Source organism: Dama dama, chromosome 9 (assembly GCF_033118175.1).
Source record: "Dama dama isolate Ldn47 chromosome 9, ASM3311817v1, whole genome shotgun sequence".
NCBI lineage: Eukaryota > Metazoa > Chordata > Mammalia > Artiodactyla > Cervidae > Dama > Dama dama.
In genome coordinates, this window is record NC_083689.1 from 10948115 (window position 1) to 10965227 (window position 17113).

Sequence of the window (17113 nt, forward strand, 5' to 3'; positions counted from 1 at the left end):
CATCTGTCCTTCATTCACTCACACTTGAGAGTAGTAAGTGTCTAGCTCAGCTGTTTTGGGAGAGGGCAGGATTTCAGACATTTTCAGGCCCAGGAGCTTAATACATTGGAGAAAACTGAAGAGTGAGGGGGAGAAAGAAGCTGTCAGATGCTCGGAGGCTGTTTTCTTGTCAGGAGGATGGAAATAGGTTATCACTCACACCAACTGTTTGCAAGGAGAACAGACTGCTGTTTACCTAAGACTTTCTGTAGATGTTTGTGGCTACTGGCCTTTCCCATGTGAGGATAGGAGGTTGGCTCCCTCTCCAGGGTCTCCAGTTGAAGGATGACAAAACCCTACAGGCAGGCTGAGGAGAGCACATGTCCTGAAGCTCAGTCCTCGGGAGCTAGTGAGCCTGTCATGTCACAGCCTGTAAGACCCTGCCACCCAGCTCCAGCCACAGTGCATTTCCTACAGGAAAGCCAGGAATCACCTTTTCCAGGCCCACAGTTAGGCTGTGCAGTCTGTTGATGCACAGGTGTTGCAGGGCAAGCAGAATGTGTGGGATGGGGAAGGGGGCACAGCTCGAGTAGATTGAGATGAGGCCTGCTGGAGCCCAGTCTGTTACGAGGAGTGCGTTATACACATGTGCCTTTGTCACGCAGTGCTTATGATACCCCTGGGAGGCCTGGGCATGACAGCCTTCATTTTCCTGAAGGGAGAAGGGACTTTATGCCGCTCCCTCCACCCCAGGGGGAGCTGAGGCCGAGTGGGGTATCTAATGCCTAACCTCCAACAAAGAAGCCTTCCTTCTCTTGCCTCCTGCCCCCTCCTCCTCCTTCTAGGACCTGTTACATCTGTCATCTGTCTCCATAGTCGTTCCACAAATTCATTGAGGTATAGTTGACATATAATAAACTGTGCACACTTAAAGTGCCAATTGGATATATTTTGATCTGTGAATACACTTGAGAAATCACCACAATCATGGTACTAAACATATTTCCAAAAGTTTTTTCTTGTCCCATTGTAATCTTGCCTTCAGCCCACCCCCACCCCTGCTGCCGCTAAGTCACTTCAATCGTGTCCGACTCTGTGCAACCCCATAGACGGCAGCCCACCAGGCTCCCCTGTCCCTAGGATTCTCCAGGCAAGAACACTGGAGTGGGTTGCCATTTCCTTCTCCAGTGCATGAAAGTGAAAAGTGAAGTCACTCAGTCGTGTCCAACTCTTAGCGACCCCATGGGCTGCAGCCCACCAGGCTCCTCCGTCCATGGGATTTTCCAGGCAAGAGTACTGGAGTGGGGTGCCATTGCCTTCTCCCACCCCCATCCCTAGGCAACTGCTAATCTATTGTCATTGTAGGTTAATCTGTCTTTTCTAGAATTCTGTGAAATCGTGTATTCTTTTATTTTTTTTTTTTTGATCTGGGCTGTTTGTTCTTTCCTTATTTTGAGATTCATGCATGTTGTGTATATCAATAGTTCTTTTTTTGTTGCTAAGTAATGTTTTGTTTTATGAGTATCCTACAGTTTATCATACATGTGTTGATGGACTTTTGGGTTGCTTAATAATCTGTCAGAATGTATTCTGAGGTGATTATATCATTTTATACTGCCACCCCACCAGCAGTGTATGAGAGTATCAGTTGTCCCACACTTTGGTGATCACTTAGTATGGTCAGTCTTTTTAACTTTTGCTATTTTAATAGGTATATAGTGATATCTCATGATGGTTTTAATCTGAATTTGTAAGGAAGATCTGCTGGAGAAGGGATAGGCTATTCTTGGGCTTCTCTTGTGGCTCAGCTGGTAAAGAATCCACCTGCAATGCAGGAGACCTGGGTTCAATTCCTGGGTTGGGAAGATCCCCTGGAGAAGGGGAAGGCTACCCACTCCTGTATTCTGGCCTGAATTCCATGGACTGCATAGTCCATGGGATTGCAAAGAATCGGACACAACTGAGCGACTTTCACTATGACTAGTAAGGTTGAGTATCCCTTGAAGTATTTGTGTTTGCCATGCATATCTCTTTGGTGAAAGATTTGAATATCTGTTCACATCATTTGCCCATTTCACCCCCTTGGGTTCTTTGTGTAATTATTGAATTGAAAGAGGTGTTTATATATTCTAGAGACAAGTCCTTTCTTAGATACATGATTTGTGTATCTTTTCTCCCAGTCTGTGGCTTGCCTTTTCATTTTCACAACAGTGTCATCTTTTGAGGAGCAAATATTTTCAATTTTGACGAAATTCAGTTTGTTTTCTCTGTAGTTTGTGCTTTTTGTGTATTATTACTAAAGTCTTTGCCTTTTAAACCCAAGGTTGCTAAGATTTTCCTCCTATGTTTTCTTCTGTAGAAAAGAAGACGTTCTGTAGTTTAACTCTTAGGTTTATGATCTATTTTGTGTTAATTTTTGTGTATCTTGTGAGATAGAGGTCAAGGGTTTGATGTTTTCTTTTAGTGTTGTTTTTTGTCTATGGCTACCCAGTTATTCCAGTATTGTTTGTTGAAAGATTATTCATTCACTACTGACTTGCCTTACCACCTTTGTTAAGAATCAGCTAGCTGCCCATGTGTGAGTTTGTTAAAGGACTGTTCTGTTCCATTGATAATGTTCAGTTTGTCTTTGCACCAGTACCATACTTCTAATATGGGCTTCCAATTTTCTCTTTTTCCAAGTTTGTTACCTTTCTAGGAGCTTTGTGTTTCCATATAAATTTTAGAATCAAATTGTCAATCTCTCCCAAAGACCCTGCTGGTAAATAATCTGCCTGCTGATGCTGGAGACACGTATGTTGGATCCCTGGGTCAGGAAGATCCCCTGGAGTAGGAAATGGCAGCCCACCCCAGTATTCTTGCTTTGGAAATCCCATGGACAGGAGAGCCTGGCAGGCTTCAGTCCGTGGGGTCACAAGAGTCAGGCATGACTTAGCAACCAAACAACAGCCATCTTTCCATTAACTGATGCCCCTCTTAATGTCTCTCAGCCCTGTTTTGTACTTTTCAGCATTGAGGTCTTTTGTCAAATTTATCTGTAAGTTCTTCATACTTTTAATTGCTCTTGTAAATGGAATTGGTTTAAAATTTTTCAATTTCTGAATGTTTGTTGCTTGCGTATAGAAATATCATAGAATTTTACATGGAACTTATATCTTGCAGCCTTGTTAAACTCAACTTATTTTGTAGAATTTGTAAGATTTTCCATGTAGACTGTTCTGTTATTTATGAATAAAGACAGCTTTACTTGTTTTTCAGTCTAGATGGATTTTTCTTCCTCCCTCCCTCCCTCTTTTTCCTTCTTCCTTTTCTTTCCCTTGCCTTAATTGTACTAGGTGGAATCTCCTGACAAAAATGAGTAGAAGTGGTAAGCACACATCCTTGTTTTTGTACCTATTCCTAGGGGGAAAACATTCAGCTCTTCACCACCAAGTATGATGTTAGCTGTGGGTATTATTAGGCTGAGGAAGTTCTCTTCTGTTCCTAGCTTGCTGAGAGTTTTCATCAGGAATGGATGTTCAATTTTGTCGATTTTTTTTTCTTCTACATCTGTTGAAATGATCATAAGGCTTTTCCTTTTTGGCTTCTTAATATGGCAGATTACATTGATTTTTGAATGTTAATCTGCCTTCCCCACTTTAATTTCTAGTCTTTGTTTGCCATCTTCTTTCCTGGTGTAGGCATGCAGGATTATCCTTACCTGATTTGTTCCACTGTCCTCCCTTGAACCAGCTGTCTGTTCCTGCCCTTGGCATCAATACGACTTGCTGGTGGCCCATTGCTTGGAGGCAGACGTGGGCTAACTGCACGGGATTAGAAGGTTAGGTTAGTATTGAAACTGTGGCCAGGTGTATAACAGGCACCCTGGCTTCCTTGTTGGAAAAGTGGCATAACATCTCCCCTGGAGGTCTGTGGTCTTAGGAGAGAACCTAAGTGGTAGGAGCAGAGGCCCGCCCACCCACCCAGGGTGCTAGCTGGTGATGCCCAGGCAGTGGTCGCTGCCTGCCTGCCTCTCTTCAGTAACTTAAGAGCTTGCTCCTTCCTGGGAACACTGACCTGCTCAGTGCTCCTTCTGTAGAACCTTCAGATTGCCCTTGTTTTCCCCAGACTGGCCTCTGCCCAGAGTAGGAGCGGTGTGGACACCTTTCTCTGTGAGCTGTGAAGCATACTACATGCTGGGTATCTCAGAGGTAGCCTGGGTTCCTGGTCCAAGTTCTCAGACCTTGTTCTATGGGACCCTCAAAGGGTCTTTACCCACCATATGGGGGGGGGGTGGGGCGGGGCAAGGGGCTGGCTTGCCAGTACCTCTCCAGCCTCTTCAACCCCAGTAGCTCTGGCATCTGTTTCTAGGATGGGATGGCTTCTCAGACCAGTTTTTCCTAAAAGTATAGCATATACCTAGAAAAGTACATAAGCTCTAAGTTTATATCTCAGTGCATGTTTGTGAAGTGAACATACCCCAGTAACCCCCACCCAGGTCATGGAATAGAGCTTCTCCCCAGAAGCCATTCTTCTTCCCTCTCCTAGTGTCTCCCCACTCCCGACTTCTCTGACTTCTGTCACCATGGACAAATTTTGCCAGCTTTTGAGCTTTCAGTCCAAAGTAGATGTATTCTTTTGTATCTGGTTTTTTCATTCGACTTGTTTTGAGGTTTTACCTTCGATGTTATGTATAGCAGTACTGTCTTCATTTGACACTGAACAGCTAGATCATGACTTGGTAATCTGTTTAGTGTTGGTGGCCACGTGGATGGTTTTCAGATGAGACTGTTCTGAATACAGCTGCCCTGACCATTCTCAGGTTTCTGTTGGCCCCTACCCCAAAGTAGGATTTGCTGGGTCCTGGTGTATGAATGTTCATCCTTACATGATGTTTGATACCATGCACAGACTTTCCTTCCTGTTCCACGTGATGATGTCCTTGGTTTTCTCCATAGTGGCTGTTGCAGGAATGCCTCCCCTGTTGCAGGAATGCTCACTAAGAAAGTCCCCACACCCACTACTGGTTTTCTGGCTCCACACAAAGCCCAGGGCAGCAGGTGGGGGAAAGGTGGCCTTGAACCTGATCCCTCTCAAGTGTAGTCCCATAACGGCTCCGTGGTGATCCCCTTTCTTGAGCGCTTACTGTGAGCCAGTCAGGCTAGGTCCCGGGTGTTCGTGTGTGTCTCCTGCCCGCCCCCCCCAGGAGCCTGTAGGACACTCCTGTCATCCTCCCACTTCGTGGCCGAGGGAACGACTGAGTGGGTAGGTGGGTGGGCTCAGAGCGCTCTGCTCACCGCCCGCGTGCAGTGCTGGCTCGTGCTCTCTGCCCTGGAATGTGTGGTGCAGCCCATTAGGCCTCGTCCTGCCTGATGGCTGTTGTGTCACGTAGAACAGGCACACCCAACCCTCAATTACCTTTAGGGCCTGGTGAGTTTGCAGATCTCAGATTCCTGTTCTGTGGAAGCAGACGAGGGCTCCTCCATACCTAACCCTGTGACTTGCCAAGTGACATATCCACTGTGGCACTGGCAGTTCCTCTTACTCTTCTCACCCACCCAGCTCAGAACAGACATGGTGACCCCGTGTGGGTTACCCAGGAAGGTGAGGGCCAGCAGACCCTGCATGTCTGTCACATGTCTGACTCACCTTCACTGCTTAGCACAGGCAGCCTGGTCATCAGCGCTGTGGTCACTTTTACCCAGCAAGCCTTGGCAGCCTCAAGTTCTGGGGCTGGTTTGGGCTTGAGCCCCTCTGAGAAGGGGTATGGCCTGGCTTTCTCCTCCATAGTCCTTCGGATGTCCTGCAGGAGCCTGCTGGCTGTTGCCACCTTGGTGTTCCTGGCTGCTCAGTTCAGCCTCAGTTGCAGTGCCTCACCTGTTGCTTCTGCCCTTGCCTTCGGCTGTTTCTACCCATGCCTCACACTGGGCCACAACCAGCCCTTCCTCTTATCTCCCTGGCCTGTGTTTGGTGCCTTGTTGAGGGACATTCTAGGCTCTCCCCTGTTCTCAGGCCCCCATAGCAGCTTAGGTGAGCAGACTGGCAGACTCTTGATGCCACATGGGGCACTGCGCTGCCTTGAAAGGATCTTAGAAACCACAGAATAGCCTGATGGGCAGTGGACAGGGCTGCCTTGGCCTGACCACCCATTGGCACAGTCTCCCTAGAGGGTGGTCAGCGTGTCATTCAGTATCTACAGATGATCTGTGAATTTCCCAACATTCCGCACAGGCTTCCTGACTCCTGGAAGGAGGCCGGGCTCAGGTTAGTGGCTGGTCTCGCTTCAAGCCTTGGTTGGGCCGGCATTGAAAGCCAGGTCCGTCCCAGCTGCTTCTCTGCCCAGCCCAAGCACCAGGAGGCTTTCACTGGCAGCACGGGAGTGCTGTCACCTCGCTGTTTCCCTCAGCATTCTCTTGGAGGTTGGCCCCATCACTTCCTAAAAAGCTGGCTCGTTCTCATTTTGGATTGCCAGTATTCTGGGTGTATGTGGGCCAAGCACTGTGTGTGCCCCTCCCACGGGCTTCGGACGTTTCCTCTTACACAGCTGATATTCTTACTGGCTGTTTCCACGAGAGCACGGCTGGGAGGGAGGAACCCACCCGGTGTGCTGTATGCTGTCACAGGCACTGACAACCGGACCCTTCTGGAGCGTGGATGCAGATAGAAAACACCCTGCTTGGCTTTCTGACTTTGCAACTGCAAACTGTAGGAATGCACCAACTCCCAGATACGACACATTGAGAGCTCTTATGCTGTCTGAAAGGGCCAAATTATAACAGGAATTGTGCGTTGATCTGATTCAGAGGTCAGGAGAGTTGAAGCTTGTGGTTTTGTTGGGAAGAGCTGCTGGGACAGATGAGAGAAGGGGACAGCTTGAGGGCCAGCACTGTGGAGAGAAGTGCTGGCCTCCCCCTCTTCCCCCCACTTTGTCTGCAAGCCTCTCTCACCTCCGCAAGCCTCTCACAGAGGTCCCCTGGTTGGCCGCCGCTCATGGTAGCGGCCCTGGGCTTCCTCTTCCTGGGCTGCTCACGAGGTGCAGGCAGTGTTCTCTGCCGGCTGCCTGGGCCAAGTCGCAGCTGCAGTCGGCTGCTCTGGCCCCGGGTGCTCTGCAGGCTGTGAGCGCACAGTAGGCAGGGCCACGCAGGCGGCGGCCACCCTCCAGCGGCGGGCGCCCCGGGGAGCAGACGGCCCCGCTGATGAGGAAGTGCTTCTGTGCTTTTGCAAGTGGTGAGCTTGGTGACTGCGGCTGAGACGCGGCCCCCGCCCCGGTGTCGTCCTTCCTCTCAGCAGCCGTGAATGAGAGCGACTTAGCTCCTGTGGGTGTGAGGTTCCCATGGGGTCCTGGCAGAGGAAGGCGCCTTTGAAAGCCAGGCAGGGCGCTGACAGGGCATGTGCCTGAGGGAGGTTCCCCTGGCGCCTGCCTGGCTGTGGCACAGAGCAAGGCAGAGCGGAGCCAGGAGGCTGCACCTTGCAGAGCTGAGGGGTAGACTCAAGGCTCATCGGCTTTCCCTCACTTGTGGAGGTGCGGTGGGACACACGCTGCTCACCGCCAGGCTCAGCTCTTGCACTGACTTGTAGAGGCAGTTTGAGTCACAGAACGGCACCCGTTTTGGGAACGTGTAAAGTTCATCAGAAGCAGGAAGACTTGCTGTGGCTGAAGAGGGAGGCTGTGACCAAATCACAGACACACACTCGCCGGCAAAGCCCCTTTCACCTACGCGCACAGCCTCAGCAGACACGACTGACACCTGCCGTGGGGCTGGCAGGGCACAGTGACTCAGCCTGGATGACCTCAGAATGCGCAGCATGTCGAGAAGCTCGAGGTTTGCGTGCTTCTGGGTGCCATCTGTGTCGTGTTTGGGTTTGGAAGGACAGCTTGCTTGCTGATGAACAGTTCCAAAGCCTTTTGAGCTAATTGGTTTTTGTAAATTCTAGTCTAGACTATTCTGCTTTAAAAAAACAAAAATGTGACTTCCACATGGCTGGTTTTAAAGTGAACTCGCAAAAAAAATAAATAAATAAAGTGAACTCGCTTTTACCACTGACCTGGTGGGCTTTAAGCCCCCTGAAGGAGTTGGTGTGGGCTGTGCTGCATAGACGGAGGGCCACAGTGTGGTCACAGGCTGGCTAGACAGGCGGGGTGGGTCCCACCTCAGTGTGTGCCATTTCCAGGGCCTGGAGGGGAGACTCCAGTGCCATTGTCATTTATTTACCAAGTGGTCTGCAGCTCAGGGCAAGCATTGGAGATGGGCTGAAGGCCCTACTGTTGGAGATCTCTCCATCTCTAGAGTACCCCAAGAGGAGACAGAGGCAGCCCAGAGACCATCCATTGGTGCTCTGGGCATGAAGCCAACCCTGTGTGGCTACAAGGAACTCTGTAACCTGTCCATTTTCCCACCGTGGCAGGTCGATGAGAGTATGTGGGTGGGGTGCTGTCACCAGCCTGTTGGTATCTGGGAGCCCCCCCAGTAAAGCACCAGCTGGGCTGTGTGTGATGGGCAGACGCTGTGCCAGGCTAGTGTAAAGCCAATCTCCTCCATCTTCCAGCTGCGTGGTGAGCACTGGACCTCTGTTAGCTTCCTGGTTATCTGTAAAGTGGAGTTTCAAGAAAGAGAAACTGGAGACTTTGGTGCCTGCAGGAACCCGACAAGGAGTGGTCCTGTGAGAGTCAGGCTGAAAAGACTTAGTGCCTTAGCTTACTACTGCCTTTGAGTCTCACCAGTTCTTGAACTTGGGGAGTACAGGGTTTCCCCTTTGCCACCAGGGCTGCACACGTCTAGCTGCACTGCCAAGAGATTGGGGATTTCGAGTGGAGTGGGAACCGTTGATGCGTGGAGGAAAGGGAGCAGTGAGCGGGGATAGACGCCAGAGAAGTCTCAGTTCCTTGTTTCACATCAGGGCTGGAAATCCCCCACAGGGAGGTAATTACTCAGGGCCTGAGGTTTACCTACCTATGCCCTGAATTACTGCTAGGAGGAGGCTGATGAGTAGTGGATCTGCCCCCTTGGGCTGGCCCCACCTCTGCACATGGATCCAGACGCCGAGCAGTGAGCCAGCCGCAGAACAGCTCTCAGATGTGTGCTGAGGGGGTAGTGACATCCTGCACTAGGTGGTCTGAACTCTCACCCCCACTGCTTCTGAGGGCTGCCGCCCGCCCTCAGTCCTGTCAGTCAGGTCCTGTCACTTGTGGGCATCCAGTGTCCCTTCCTCCTGCTTATTCACTGTGAGTTGAGCAGCAAATGTTATGAGTTAGACTAGCTGCAGTTATGACCTAGCACTTGATGAGTGGCTCTCCAGAGGGAGGCCTTGCTGCTTCCCCCATGTTTCTGGTCCTCTCCTGATGGGAGGTCTGCATAAGAACCCTGGGGTCTGGGTTGGTGGTAAGGAGGGTCCCCTCCTCGCTTGCCAGCATGTGCCCCAGGGCGTCCCTGAGGTGTAAATGGGGACATGTTTGAGAAGGGTTCTTTCTCTCCCCTCCCTGGGCCCGGCTGGGAGGAGCCCAGTTTAGGGGGCTGCTTCCCCTCCTTTCTGCCTGGGATGGATATTGTTTCACTTTCCTGTCTGACTGTGGATACCCAATTGTCCCTTGTGAATCATGAATCTAAAATCTGCAAGCCCTTGGCACGATAGTGGAGTCAGTTCCACCCGTGGTCACCAAGTGACTGTGTTCACCTGGGCCTCACCCGGGGCTGCCCGCCGACTTCCCACGGATTTCCGGCCCTGTCTCTGCTCCTCAGAGTGCCCCGCTGCTGCCTGGCCCAGCTCGCCTGCTCCTTGCCTTAGCAGGGGAGCCCTCCCTGCTCCTGCCACTGCCTCCTCGGTGCCTCCTTGAGGACATTTAGGCATCTGCGTGCACAGGGGCAGACACCATCACCTGGAAGGGTGTTTACTTGCAATAACGAGGCCAATCAAATAATGAAAATATGTGGGCTGGGACAATGAACAATTTACAGGAGAAGTCGACATTAGTAGAAAGGGGAGGTGACACTTGGCTTCACTCATTATTAAGGAAATAAAGATTAATCTGTAGCTATTGAAGGAGTCCTAATGAAAAGATGAGGCTGCAAGTGTTCGGACGTCCCTCACATGTGAATTCTGCTCCTTTTGGGAAAGCTGTTTGGCAAGTAGTTTTGAGAGGTGGGTTTTTGTTTGCTAGTTTTGTTTTGGTTTCACTCACTGGGAATGAATTGCAGGGGAGAGATCCAAAGGCCCTGCATGCGCCAGGCTCTTCCTGAGCAGGAGGCTGGCTGTGACTGACCTTTAGGCTGTCTGGCCAAAGCCCCCTTTGGGGGCAGCGTCTGGGAGTTGCTCAGAGGCCGCCTCCCTGCACAACAATGGCATGCTGTCTCTTCTCTGATTGTGGGTGAATGTATTTTTGGACAGACAGGTGCCAGGAAGGACCTAAAATCAGGGTGGTCTGTTAGGGTAGTGGGTGAAGTTAATGGAAGGCAGTTGTATAGTCAGCCTACTTTCCCAGGTCTGTTCTTCCTGCTGGCATCCTGGCTCACGCCAAGGTCTCTGCCCTGGACCTCTCTCCCCTCCCCAGGGCTTTAATGCCATCTCACCGTCTCTGGAGTGCTGAGGCTTCTGCTGTCCGCCCTCCAAGGCCCGGCTTAGATACTGCTCTCACCACAGGCGCCCCTGGCCTGCCTTTTACCTGACACCTGCCTACCTCCCTGCCCCAGCGGTCCTGTACTGGGCTTTTTTTATAGGCCTGGAGCCTGGCTAGAAGCCTCCCCTTGGCTATATCTGAGCCTTGGCATCTCTGCTGTGCATAGGGCCCTCTCGTTGAGGGTGGAGGCAAGGGTCACAGGCTGCTGGGCTATCACTATCTGCTGGATCTGAGGCTGGAGGCCCAAACTCGCACTGCATAGAGCCCAGGACTCCTGTCTGTTAGCTGTGGTGAGGGCAGAACTTGTTCTGCTTCCTGGTGCCAAGGGCCTGACTACCTCCAGAATGCCCAAATAATGCTCCCCACACAGTGCTCAGCGCCCTTGCTAGCATGGCTGGAGCAGAGTGCAGCAAAGCCAGAAGGATGAGGCAGCAGGGTGGTCCTGAACTTGAGGAAGGCAGCAGACACAGTGCTTTCCACAGGGCCGAGAGCCTGAGCACCTCCTCAAAGCCGAAAGCCTCTTCGGATCCTCGCCTGTGACAGTGGGGTCCCCAGGCCTTACCCCAGCCCCACCCTGTGCAGCTTCCAGGAGGGTCTCTGGCTGTGCGAGGGTCTACAGTGCCAGCTTGCTCCAACCCCGAGGGTTGCTCAGGTGTTCTGCCTCCCCCCTCCTGTCTGGCAGCAGGACAGTGTCTGCCCAAGGACAAGGACACTCTGCCACTGGGCTTACTCTGTGGGGACGGCTGGTTCAGGAGTGCTTAGGGACCCAGGGCTATAAATATACTAGGGTGAGGTCACTGGGGTGGAGAGAGGCCATGTGGCAAGCCTAGGACCGTGTCAGGGCCAGAACCCCAGGGCTGGGGACAGGGAGCGGCTGGCCTTGTTCCTGTGGGACCAGCCTCACTGCCTGGTTTGTCAGGGTATTTTCTTAGACACCACTGCCTTGGGGCTCCAAAAAAATCTTTGTCTACCCCAAGGTTGCAAAGATAGTCTCCTGTTTATCCTAGAAGCCTTAAGAGTTTTTGCTTTCACATTTAGATCTGGGTTTCATATTAACTTTTGAGTATGCTGTGATGCTTAGTGTAATTGGAATCAACAGTGTGTATCTCCTGTGACTTTTCGTCCACCGTGGTTTGAAGTTCATCCTGTTGATGTACTGAAGCTGCAGTGTGCTCATTTCTAGAGCTCTTGAATTTCTTAGTGTGTTCCTTCAACTTTTGAACGACAGTGGTGTCGTTATAACATATGACCACATGACCCACTCTTTTACGTCACATTTGTAAAATGTGATGGTAATAACAGCTAGCACCTTCCCCTTGAGGTTGTGATAATTCAGTGGAGTAGTGCTGTATGGAAACAGACCTTGGTGGAACAGGGCCTGGCTCATAGCACATGTCATCTGAGGTATAGAACTGCGTGGTCACGAGACACACGGTGCTTGATTTGACCAGACTCAGCCCAGTGCTCCCCAGAGTGGCCACACCCCGGAACCACTGGCGTTGTCAGGTGCCGTTTCCAGCAGTCTGCTGCGTGTTCAGTGGAGCCACGTGTGGGTTCGGTCTGCCTCGCCTGATGACCGGGAGAGCTGAGCACTGCTGCACGGTCCCTATCTGTGCCTCCTGGCCCGCGTTCTCTGTAGGCTCGCATACCAGACCCACGGGGCCCCGCGGCACTGGTCTTCTCCCACCTTGTGACTTCTGCTCTCCTTGTGATGTCTTTAGATGAACTCTATAAAGATCTTGTTAATGCAACTAGATTGATTAGATTACTATGCACGGCTGTTTTAAATGTGGTGCATTTTATTCAATAAATCCTTCAACCTCCCGTCAGATGGCAGATTTGAGTGCATTTCCCACATCAAGAGTGAATCTTGTTTCATAAATGTGAATTTCAGTTGTGTGGCAGCCACTTGGGCAGATGGGTGTGTCCGTAGACAGACTCATAGTCACCTGTTCACTGCACTAGAGCAGGCAGACGGGAGGGTGCGCACTCGGTGCCATGTTGGCCCCTGGGAGCAGGTCGGAGGCGGCCGGAGGGGGGTCTCTGGTGATGCTGGCTCCGCTGGCTCCTGGGAAAGGGAGAGTTCTGGAGCAGGCCGGCACAGGGAGAAGTGCCTGGGGTCTGACAGTGGCTCTTGTTTTACAGATCCGGAACATGGTGGCGGTGCAGGAAGTCATCTCCAGCCTGGAGAAATACCCCATTACCAAAGAGGCACTGGAGGTGAGTGTCCCTGTCTGAGCCCTGGGGCGGCAGTGAGGGTGGGGCCTGGGCTGCTCCAGCCCTGGGCTTTCTCGACTTCTTGGAGCCTCAGAGACTTTGCTCACTGGCCCAGCGAGGTCTTAAAGGGAGGAGTGAGGGGGCATGCCCTTCTGGCTTGCACTGTACCAGCCCACAGCACATGCTTCCCACGGACACTGCAGGAAATACGAGCGGCTTTAGTTCAGAGTCAGGCCCCTCTCTCTGCAGGGGGCCCTGCACACTCTGCAGCGCGCAGCAGAGGCTCCAGTGAGTGATCCCGGCTCAAGGTCCCGCGTATTGTTGCCTTTGCCACAATGTGCTCTCACCTAGAAATCTCCCCTGGCAAAGTGTCCTTGCAGTGGCCTTGAGTGATCCGCGGCCTTCAGGAGTTGGGAGCCCGTGAGATGATGCTTCTGAGAATGCCCTGTCTGTCCCATGGACTATAAGATCTGAGGACTTGGGTCTGAGAATTTAAATGTCATGAGGGACCCAACAACTTCATAGGTTTTGTGTCTGGGAGACTGGTGGTTTAGGGGGCCTGTGGGGTCATTTCAAAGATACGGAGCCCTTCCCCCAGCTCCATGGGAAGCTCCATTTCCGTCCCAGCTCCCTTTTCATGGGGTGTCCCTGTCCTAAAAGCATGTCATTGTGTCTCTCTGGCTGTAGGAAACCCGCCTTGGGAAGCTCATCAACGACGTCCGCAAGAAGACGAAGAACGAGGAGCTCGCCAAGCGGGCTAAGAAGCTGCTGCGGAGCTGGCAGAAGCTCATTGAGCCCGTGCACCAGAATGAGGCTGCGCTGCGAGGGCTGGCGGCTGCCACCGGCTCGGCCAACGGCGGTGCCCATAACTGCCGGCCAGAGGCAGGGGCGGCGGGCCCACCCAAAAGCGTCCACGACCTGAAGTACCGCAATGACATGCCGAGGCTGTGCGGGCAGCGGCTGGACAGGTTGGGCAGCCGCAAGCGCCGGGGAGACCAGCGTGACCTCGGTCACCCGGGGCCACCTCCCAAGGTCTCCAAGGCGAGCCACGACTCCCTGGTACCCAACTCGTCCCCTCTCCCCACCAATGGGATCAGCGGGAGCCCCGAGAGCTTCCCCAGCCCCCTGGACAGCAGTGGGCATGTGGGCCCTGAGGGCAACCGCCTGGAGCACGGCGAGAACGACAAGCACAGCGGCAAGATCCCCGTCAACGCCGTGAGGCCGCACACCAGCTCCCCGGGCCTGGGCAAGCCCCCCGGGCCCTGCTTGCAGACGAAGCCTGTGCTGCTGCAGCAGTTGGACAGGGTGGACGAGACTCCAGGGCCCCCCCACCCCAAGGGGCCACCTCGCTGCTCTCTCGGTTCCCGGAACTCACGGCACGAGGGCTCCTTTGCCCGGCAGCGGAGCCCATACACGTACAAGGGCTCCCTGCCCAGCCCATCACCTCGGCCCCAGTCGCTGGATGCCACCCAGGTGCCATCACCGCTTCCGCTGGCCCAGCCGTCCACACCCCCCGTGCGGCGACTCGAGCTGCTGCCCAGCGCAGAGAGCCCCGTGCGCTGGCTAGAGCAGCCAGAGGGCCACCAGCGGCTCGCAGGGTCAGGCTGCAAGGCGGGGCTGCCGCCGGCCGAGCCCCTCCTGCCCCGGGCAGGCTTCTCCCCAGACTCCTCCAAGGCGGACAGCGATGCTGCCTCCTCCGGTGGGTCGGACAGCAAAAAGAAGAAGAGGTACCGGCCTCGTGACTACACGGTTAACTTGGACGGGCAGGTGGCTGAGGCCGGTGTCAAGCCTGTCCGGTTAAAAGAGCGGAAGCTCACTTTTGACCCCATGACGAGACAGATCAAACCTCTGACCCAGAAAGAGCCAGTGCGGGCCGACAGCCCTGTGCACACGGAGCAGCCCAGGACAGAGCTGGACAAGCCCGAGGCCAAGGCCAGCCTCCAGAGCCCTTTTGAGCAGACGAACTGGAAGGAACTGTCGCGCAATGAGATCATCCAGTCCTACCTGAGCCGGCAGAGCAGCCTGCTCTCGTCGTCAGGCGCACAGACCCCGGGCGCTCACCACTTCATGTCCGAGTACCTGAAACAGGAGGAGAGCACTCGGCGCGGGGCCCGGAAGCCACACGTGCTGGTGCCTCATGGCCCACCCACGGACTTCCCCGGGCTGAGCCGCGAGGTCACCCAGGACGATCTGGACAGAATCCAGGCCCACCAGTGGCCAGGGGTGAACGGGTGTCAGGACACACAGGGTAACTGGTATGACTGGACGCAGTGCATATCGCTCGACCCGCACGGCGACGACGGGCGGTTGAACATTCTGCCTTATGTCTGCTTGGACTGACCGGCCCCTCGGGCTCTTAAGTGCATTCCCACCTTGCAGTCGGCCATGGAGGACGGGCGCCAGGGCCCGCCGCCTCCAGTGGTTGGGAATCCGGGGGGTCCGGCCCGGGGCGGGAGGGAGGGGGCGAGAGTCTCTAGGTCTCTCTGCACTCATCCCTCTAAATTCTCCTTTTGTGAAATGCTGCTACCAGTTTACTAACAAAATTGCAAAGGAAGGACCGCGTGGAAGGAAGGCCAGCAAAGTGAGTTCAGAACTCTATAGCAAACCAGCTATAAAAAGCGTTAGTCTCCCACCCCAGAAGAGGTGTGGGTGCTTCCCAGCCCTGGTGAGCTGGGACCTCAGTTGCAGGCAGGCACAGAAAACCTGTGGGAGAGGTTACCTTTAACACAGCGACAGAAGCACGCATCTCATCTCTTTGCATTTTCTGTTTTTTAATATGGCCCTATGTGTTTGAGGCAGTGGGCAACACTGCGGCCTCGGTTTGCACCCCACCTGGCCAGCTTTCCCATCACGGTGCCTCAGCTGTAATGAGCTGCTGGCATCAGGCAGGCCAGCTGGCCAACCAGTTCGACCCATGCTCCCTGGGCGTCCACACATTTGTATCTGGTTTCAGTTACAGCCCAGTTTTTAAAGAAATGCTGCAAAAATTTGTTTTCTAAAGTTTATTTTGCCCCCTCTTCCATCTGACCACCAGACAAATAACTTGCCTTTTGTTCTTACCTCTTCAGTTTCCCCTTCCCACACATATCTAGAAAAGTTCACCTTTCTAGAGTTCCCTTCCCCTCAAAACACAAAAGTAACCGCGGGTGCTACTGGTGTGTAAGCTGTACTGTTGGGCGAGAAGAGACCTGTCTGTATGCTGGAAACACTCATAACCATTCCTTTAGATTCGTTTGCCTTATGGTTATTTGTCATAAACGCGATTTGCAAAAACAAGGAGCCTTAGTGAATGTACAGTACCTAGACTTCTGTGTTCTCAGGACGCAGAAGGGAGCAACTTTGCTATTTGGTCCAGTAAGTGGACACCTTGTGATATAAATGTGGAAATAATAATAAAAAAAAAAAACATTTGCACAAACCAGTCTGAGAATTGTTTTTTAATTTGGTCCTTTATAGCCACATTCATCCTTTCTGGATTCTGGATTAGCCAAGACAACCTGGACCCCATGTCCAAGGTTCAGGCCCCATAGCTAGCCAGGCTGTGGGGAGGTGGGCAGGGCAAAGTAACCAAGTCCAGCCTATTAGCCTTCTGCATGGAGACTGACCTCCACCTTGCCTTTCATTCATTCAGGGCCACAGTGCCTCTCCCACCTCCAGAGTCACCTGCTAACTCTGGGTGACAGAGTCAGAGAGGCCACATCTGTCTCCATTCCAGACCCTACTTTCCCTAGAAAGAGAGAGCTTTACCCTCCCAAGCAGGCTCTACAACCCAGGTCTCAAGTGACCTTGTCTTACCCCCTGAAATATTTGTAGTTCTTCCATGACTATAAAGTGACGATCTTTTAATTCTTCTCCCTCGTCTCTGAAACCATAAGCTTTGGCTTCCAATTTTTTTCAGTCTGGAATAGGTCATCTTGACCACATTTACTTGATTTCACAGGTGAGGAAGCAACTCCCCCTTTAGAGGAGCAGCCCCACCAGGCAAATCAGGAGGTCCAGAAACATCAGTCTGCAACAATCAATGCAGAGCTACAGTTTCAGAGCCTTGGGGAATTCTGACATAGTCCTGGTGCAGGGCATACCCTCTCCGAGAAGTGGGTGAAGTAGCTTTGAGGGCAGTCTAAGGTTAAACTCTGCCCCTGCCATCTACCACCTGTATGGACCTGGGCTAATCACTTTACTCCTATACACCTGTCCCCATTTGGGAGATATAAGTGATACCCCAAAGCTGTGAGGATTAAATTATCCAAATTTAGCGGGGGTGGGGGGGGGGTGGGGGGGGGGTGGGTGGTGAAAGCTTGTCATCAGGACCATGTGTGCTGTGGA

At 52.7% G+C, this 17113-nt stretch overlaps 1 protein-coding gene across 1 annotated transcript in view; it reads left to right on the forward strand.

The window, feature by feature from the left end:
* MED26 (mediator complex subunit 26) overlaps window positions 1–16196 on the forward strand; it is a 40374-nt gene extending 24178 nt beyond the window's left edge. Inside the window, exons 2-3 of the mRNA XM_061149945.1 lie at window positions 12716–12790; window positions 13475–16196. Of these exons, the coding sequence (XP_061005928.1) occupies window positions 12716–12790; window positions 13475–15127 (1728 nt within the window). The 3' untranslated portion in view covers window positions 15128–16196. The remainder of the gene's footprint in view (window positions 1–12715; window positions 12791–13474) is intronic.
* The last annotated feature ends 917 nt before the right edge of the window (window positions 16197–17113 follow it).